General features: G+C 56.0%; 1 protein-coding gene across 1 annotated transcript; it reads right to left on the bottom strand.

Moving 5' to 3' along the window:
• Nucleotides 1-335: 335 nt before the first annotated feature.
• Nucleotides 336-5641, bottom strand: VOLCADRAFT_118095 (uncharacterized protein; the record flags this gene model as incomplete). The annotated part of the gene is made up of 8 exons (XM_002952299.1): nt 336-455; nt 740-862; nt 1444-1608; nt 2112-2254; nt 2656-2821; nt 3601-3710; nt 4203-4401; nt 5531-5641. 8 exons carry the CDS (start codon nt 5639-5641, stop codon nt 336-338), a joined length of 1137 nt encoding a protein of 378 aa, XP_002952345.1.
• Between the last annotated feature and the right edge of the window lie 2319 nt (nt 5642-7960).

Here is a 7960-nt window from a genome sequence, read left to right as displayed (position 1 = left end):
CGGAAAGATGAGGCGGACTGGGAAGGGCGTGTGGCTGGAGGTGATGGACGCGCATGCAAAACACACAGGCACACATACAGGCACACAACCATGCAAGAGCCTAATAAATCATTCATTGCGTAGCTATCCTATTATTGCACTGTTGACCCCCTGTTGGCCGGTTTCCCCCCGTTCCCCCCCTCCCCCCGTCCCCCCCCCCCGCCCCTCCCTCCCTCCTTGCCGTTCGCTGTCATTGCTACGGATCCTGTAACGAATACGACCCGACCCGACCGCCCCAATCCCTCAGCTAACCTTCCGTACGGTCTCGTCGTACTGCATTAGGGGGTGTTGAGTTTTCAGTGAGTGGAGTTGAAGAGCTGCTCCCCCGAGCGCCACTCGTGGGACGAGCTGCCGCTGCCGTACACATAGCGGTAAATGGATGCAAAGTCCTGGTCGCCCATGCCCTCCTCCACAATCTGCGTGGGTGTGGGTGGGGGGTGGGGGGTGGGGGGGTGCACATATAGGCGGACACGTAAATCTGTTTTGGACATTATCATATGACTGAATGTACGACGGCAAAAAGATGTCTGGAGAGGGAAACGCCCCCGGGTTCGATTATATGGTTGTGTGCGTCCGTATGTGTGTACAGTAACCGTTATGCGCCGAGTTAGAAGCCCCAAGCCCCGTGCCTCCATACCCTCCCCCATTCCTCTCCTCCCATACGGAGGGCCGAGGCGCAGTAATGCCCACCATGCCGTACCTTGCTGTACAGCTGCAGGGTGTTACGGCATACTGGTACGGGAGAGTGGCTTTTATCAGCCGCATTCAGCGCCATAGTGAGGTGTTCCACAACTTGGGAGGAACGATGACCGGCCCGGTAGCCCTGGGGGAGGTGGCGGTGTGTGTGTGTGCGAGAGAGTGTGTCTGTGTGTGTGTGTGTGTGTGTGTGTGTGTTACCTATCTGCCTGGCCGACACGGACCGGGACACCCAATCGTACCCTTTATGTATGTATGTATGTGTGTGTTGGGGGGAGGTAGCAAACAACTCCCACCCACATCCAGAGTTGCAAACTGCTGACTGAGTCCAAAGCAATGATCGCCGGGGGGAGGGGGAGGGCCGAATGTGATTTGTTTCCTTGGGCTCAACTGAGTTCCCCCCTTTGTGTGGGGGATTAGGAACGATTAGTAGGGGGGCCGAGAGGTTCGTACATCCCCCCCTCATGCGTACGAACCCCGACGCCCGACCCGATGATGACCTCACCTAAAGTCATCAGGTCCCTCGGGGATATAACCCCCGGGGACATCTCCCCCCTCCTCCGGAACCCCCTCCCCCCCTCCGCCGCCGACCCGCCCTCCCGAGTCTTACCCCCTCCCCTCGGCACCTGAGCCCTTAGCCCCCACTCCCTCCACCTCCCGCCCCGTTTTCCTCCCGCCCCTCCCGCCGCTCCCTCCCTTCATCCGCACCTGGCTGGCAGGCGCATCAGGAGTCAGTCCCGGCACCGGGTTGTACTCCTGGCTCACCCAGCTGCGACCGCTGCCCGAGTTCAGCACCCGGGTCATGACCCCCGGGTCAACACCCAGTCGCCGGGACAGCGCCATGGCCTCCGCAGTGGCCGCCATTGTGGCCGCCTGGCCCGGGGGGACGCACATACATACGTGGTAACACACGAAACATACAGCGAATCGTGCAGCTGATGGACGGGACAAGGATGGACACCCAGGGCGGGGCGTATGTATGTACGGCGTAAGTACGGCACACTGTCTGACGAGTCGGGGTGGAATTACGGTGTGGTGTTGGCGGAGGTGGAGGTGGGCTCGCTGCTCTGCCCTGCACGGGAAGCAGCAAGCAGGCGACGCAATTGCCGCTGCGGCACTACCACAACCACTGCCCCTACTCCTCTCCCCACCCCCCCGCCACACACACACAAAAACCACTCAGGCGCTCTACCAGCGGCCCTTGTCTGATGCCACAGCTACCCACAGCCCACTTGCCCCCCCACTGTCCTTCATGCACATGTGCGCAAAATCTTCGCCTGCCTGTGTGTGAGAGAGATTCACACACACAAACACAGACGTGTTCTGGTCGCCTCCCCCCTCCCTCCCCCCCATCTTCCCCATCCCCCCCATCTCACCATGACCAGTGTGTTGCACAGCCTTGCCGCCTGCGCGTCCCCCGCGTCCCCGCACCAGATCACCCGGCTGCCCATGTCCCGCAGCAGGGGCTCCACGGCGGGTAGAGCGGCCGCCTCACCGCCCACAAGGAACGACAGCGTGCCTGAAGGGGGGTGGGGTATGGGGTTGGAGGCGAGGCAGGAGGCAGGAGAGATTGGGAGAGGGATATCATCGTATGATGCAAGACGCGCAACGAGCGAAGGGGGGCTGAGGTTTAAGAGGGATCGCGGATAGGAGAGGGACAAGCGGTTGCTTGAGCTGTACAGCACAGATCCCGTTAACTAATTTTTAATAATATAGTAAAATTACGATAATAATAGTAATAATAATAACAACTATTATTATTACATGACACCACACAGGACAATAAACACTTCGAAATGGAGTCTTGCTTGCAAGGACAACCTTGTAACGACAGCCTTAGCAACCTGGACGAGCAAAGTGGGTGGGAGGGCATGACAAGCCACAAAGCCACAGGACGTCATGGGGCTTATCCTCGCTCACCCTTATCAGCTCCCACGATGCCCCCCGTCACGGGCGCATCCAGCAATGCGGGGTTCTGGGGGGGCAGCCCCGGCAGGGGGGGTCCCGCTGCGGGGCTGATGCGGGTGGCACGAACCCTGCCCTCCAGCTCCCGGGCGGTGGGCGGATCTAGGGTGGTGCAGTCCACCTGGACAAGGGGGAGGGGAGGGGAGGGGAGGGGAGGGTACCAGGGGGCGAAGAGGGTAAGGAGAACCACTGGCGATTGAAGCAGCAGATACTAAAAAGAGGTCAACGGTCTGGATTCTCCAGGATTAGATTTTAAACGGATACTGCATCAGGAATTTATTATTTATATATTTGTAAGTAACTAATCAGTAGTGACAGTAGGGTAATAGTCATCGCGGCGGCGTGGCCAGCTAGCTAGATTGCGGAATGAGTATGTCTGAGCTGCCAAGTCGAAAGAAGAAAAGGCAAAAAAAGGAGAAGACTTCCTAGCCGCCGAGATGAAAGAAAAAAGTCGTAAAGAAAGTGGAAATGCAAAGGAAGAAGTTTTAGTAAAAAGTTAAAGCTAAAGGCAGCGAAGTGGAAAGGCTACCGGAAGGTGGGGAAATGGTCACGGGTTTTAGGGTTTTACCATTTTAGGACGGTGAAAAAGGAAGGGAGGGACGAGGTGAGACATATGTGCCATTTACTTTACATCCTAAACCAGCTGCTTTCGGATGTAAGTAGGCCTTAGGATGCACTCCTAATGAATGAAAAAAGCATATATGTCCAGAACCACCATGTGTTGTCGTTCCACGCTGACCTCCGACCTGCTCCCACCCGCAACCTCCCACACCCCCAGCTCTACCCCGGCCATGCAAAGGCAACCGGGAGCCCCTTGCTTCCAAACCCTGGAGCGGCAGACAACCTCAGCTCCGAGTCATAAGGTCCCCGTCCCCAACCCCCACCCACCTACCCACCCACCAGCACCCGGGGCACCACTCCTCCGCTCGCCGCCAGCAGCCCATCCCCAGCAAGGTAAGCCCGACGAGCAGCAGCTGCGCCAGGCAGCATAGTAAATACAACCGACACCCCTGCATGTGCCGTACAGCAGATGTACAAGTACGAATCGTCGCCGTGTCAGGGGAAACAGGCCTCGCCGGGCGAAAAAAAGGGGCTCGACGGCCAACAGAGCGGTAGGGGGCCGGAAGGTTTCGCTTTTGCAGTGCAGCGCGTCGTACCAGTGTCAGAGCCGTACTGTATGACGAAAGGAGGTGTGCACCACCGAAATTGGATACGTCGGCTTAGGGCGGGATGGGTTGGGGGTGGGGATTGAGGGCACAACCCCGACCCACCCACCCGCACCATCCCAAGCTCCCCGCTCCCACCTAATGGGAGCCATAGGAGCCACTTCTTGGCTGTTCACAGAACCGAACCTGTTATGTTTTCCGTTAGGCGAGGAATCTAAAGGCCACTTTAGTGCGCGTCACTCCTAACCCGACCGGACCCGACTCGACCCGGCATGGCCCGCTTGGTAAGCCCGTACCCCCACTCCCACCCTCCCCACCGCCATTGCCACTGCGCACCGCGAGTCTCAGCTAGGTCAGCGGGGCTGCACGCGGCTTCGACAGTTCCAGGCCCGCCGGCGGCTGCCACCGCACTCGCATCTTCGAGCAGTCGATCGATCGCAAAGCGATTGCTGTCGTACACTACGAGGTTTTTGCCGGCGTCGAGCAGGTGCTTCGCCATTCGGTGGCCCATCGCGCCCAGACCCACGAAGCCCACCTGGGGTCCGCGTGTATGTATGTATGTATGTATGTATGTATGTATGTATGTATGTATGTATGTATGTATGTATGTATGTATGTATGTATGTATGTATGTATGTATGTATGTATGTATGTATGTGTGTATGTGTGTGTGTATGTATGTATGTATGTATGTGGCGACGTGCCGAGTAAGAAGTAGATGTCATGCCGGAGAGCATCCCGTTGGGAAATGGTTGGGGGTTGCGGGGGGGTTGGGAGGCAAGGGAAAGAAACACACAGTGCGGAGTGGGAGGAGAAGAGGAAAATCAGATATGGACATTGTACAGAACATTGGTCAAGTAAAAGAACTGGGGGTGAAAAATACTGGTATGGTATGCCGTATCGCCCAATTGACCAGTGCTTTGCTGTAGGCGTGCGTGGGTTTCGACATCGAGCGGGGACGGGGTTGGGGACGGGGCGGGAATGGATGGAATCGTACATGATGCGAGGAGAAACAAATCACGTGTCGACGTCCAAAACACCAGCACCAGCTGCGGGAGGAAAGGGAAAAGGTGGGCAACGGAGCTAAAGGCTGCGTGGAAGGGGACACGTCGGGGAAAGGTGAGGCCCCAGAAGCTGCGCGCGCTTGCACAGAGGGCTTCAGAGCCTGTGAGCAGCAGCAGGCGGCGTGCCGCATGGAAAGCCGTGCATGCCGGCGATGCGGGTCGATCGTGGGTTGCTTCAGTTAAATTACTATGGGACAACTTAAATCTGGTAGCTTCCTAGTCTACAAGTGAGTACAAGGCAAACAGATGAAGATTGGAAGAAGGGATTGTGCTTGGTGGCAGCACGTGCAACAGGCGTTGACTAGAGGCTTGGGCGGTGCGGCCGCAATCGTTACGGAACCCTGCAACAGCCTTCCGGTTTCAAGCTATTGCGCGAAGACAGGTTTTACAAATATACCTTCCCAATTCAGAGGTCTGAAAAATCTTGGTAGGAACTTTATGTCGGAGCAATGTCGGAGCAACTCCAGAAAAGTTGCAGGTTTCGGGATATGTGTTCCAGGCCCATGGCCCAAACCATAATTTAAGACATCAAGGCCTTAACTTGTAGCTCAATTGCATAATTGAGCTTGCGTAACAGTCGCGGCAACCGTAATAGCCCACCTTCGCAGCGACATCGACAGACGAGGAGGCAAACCGCACTCCGCCATGAGCTATAGCGACTTTGGCCAAAAGCTGCAGGCTGGAGATAGCGCTTGTGGCTTGAAGCAGCATCTGTAACCTTTGCTTGAATCAAAATTGCGTCAGCTCAGAGCGAATTAAATTACTGATGCGAAGAGAAAGCTACGTGGAGGAGCAGGTAAAAACAAATTCAACTTATATCGACCGTTCAACGGTTAAAGGGATATTCCAACATTAGCGGCATGAGTTAGGCCGACCGCTTGGAAGCTGGGCATCTCGTACCCCACAACGGTCAACAACCGAGCCATCCACCGCGTTTCGCGCGGGCACTAGCATGGCACATGGTGCACATCGCGTGCACACAAATTGACACCCAACTTCGATGTAGATTGAAGCCATGCATATTATGTATCAGTCTTCCAGTCCTTACCCGTCTGAAATCACCCGGCCGCGAACCCTATCCCCGGCAGGAGCAATAAAACGAAGAGACTGCCTGCCACTACCTGGCTGCCTACCTGCCTAACAGCCACCGATGGACAACCGGCGGCAACCTTGCCATAGACTCAATACTGGCGAATTACTTAGGACGGGACAAACTAACCCTGTTCGCAGTCGAGCCCCGCGGGCACATCACCATCGCTAAGAAGCTCACCGAATCCCCGAGACCTTCGAAGACTGGATGCATGAGTGGCTACACCACTGAGATAGGCCTGAGTGTCTGTCTATCTGTCTGTCTATCTGTCTGTTTATCTGTCTGTCTGTCTGCCTGCCTGTGTTAGATGTTTGCACCTCTGCAACCCAGTAAACCGCTCCAGATGACTCCAAACACAAACACACTCCCCGGAAGCCCTAGCTACCATGCAGCAGCAGGCTAATGCTGACTTGGGCCGCCGGCTCATATGGGCCGTTACGCCTTCGGAGAGTAATTCAACTCAAATTGTAACATACACATACACACACATAAGTTCATTTTTTTCCAGGAGCCGGGTTTTGCATATCGGCCAGCAGGCACGGCGGGTCTAAGGGGTCCCAGCTCGCCTGTTCGCTTGGGCCAGCAGGGGCCAGGTTTGGACCGTGGGGGAACAAAGACGGCTTCATGACACAGAAAGCACCACGGGGAGGAGAGAGTGTACAGGAGAACATCCCGGGGCAGCCCGAGTGGCTCGCCAGGCCCAGGGTGCCGTACTCCTTACAAGGTGCACGTCCAGTCCTGCATTTCTAAGAAAGGCGTGCATCTGGTGTCCTGCACAGATGTGACATATCCATGGGGTTCCTGTTAACACCATTGCTACCACTTGCCAGTCATCCATCAGCCAGCAACTAACTGGAGCCCCATACCTCCGGCTGCATGATCAGCACGACAAACAAGGCCTGGGTCCCCTTATCGAAAGCATCCCCCGACAGCAGCAATAGCAGCAGCAGCAGTGTGGGAACCGTGCCCAAGGGGAACCCCATCACCTTCACACACAGGTCGACAAGAGCTGCCACAAAGACATTTGTATGGCACAACGAGGTAAAGCCACACACACATACACAGAGCTCCATCCTGGCTGTCGTTTCGCTAGATTGATAGTAGATAGGAGAAGTGGGAATCTTGTTGGTCCATTCTTGCGCATCACTTATTAGATGACGAGGGCATTTGGCTACACTAAGAGAGTCCCACCGTTTACCCACGCTTGGTTGAATTTTTTCACTTCGACATTCAGAGCACTGGGCAGAAAGTTTAGTGTTGTAAGCCCTCATGCCAGCACACAGTTTAAGCCCAACACAGGACGCCCGGTACCCCATCCGGCGCCTCTACCCCCGGCCCCACACTCGCCTGGCTGCCCTTGTCTGAGTCGGACACGCTCACCAGTACACGCGGAAGTCCCGCTGCAGCCAAACCACATCTTTACCACCGCCATGTAGCAAATGCACCCATCTTACCGTTACCTACGTTTATAACTTCATTGCTTTAGTCAAGGACCCCCTGCTGCCACGGCGCATTCTTGAGTACGGCAATCCGGTCCAACAGCGCTGCCGCCCGTTGCTGCCTCCGCTGCCTGTGTAGGCGGGATCGCCTAGATCGATACCAACTGAAAGAGAATGGGCTCCGTTTCTCGTTGGGATGTCACGTTGATTGTAGGTTACTAGCAGGCTTAGTAGGCTCCTCCCCGTGGTGCTTTCTGTGTCATGAAGCCGTCTTTGTCCCCCCACGGTCCAAACCCCCCTGCTGGCCCAAGTGAACAGGCGAGCTGGGATCCCTTAGACCCGCCGTGCCTGCTGGCCGATATGCAAAACCCAGCACATGAAACGAACATATGTGTGTGTATGTGTGTGTTACAACTTGAGTTGAATTACTCTCCGAAGGCATAACGGCCCATACAAGCCGGGGCCAGTTTAGGGCTGTCCAAATTGGAAAAAAACGGAATA

Source organism: Volvox carteri (assembly GCF_000143455.1).
Source record: "Volvox carteri f. nagariensis unplaced genomic scaffold VOLCAscaffold_29, whole genome shotgun sequence".
Lineage (NCBI taxonomy): Eukaryota > Viridiplantae > Chlorophyta > Chlorophyceae > Chlamydomonadales > Volvocaceae > Volvox > Volvox carteri.
Note: the sequence above shows the minus strand (reverse complement) of the source record. Positions and strands in the feature narration are given on the sequence as shown.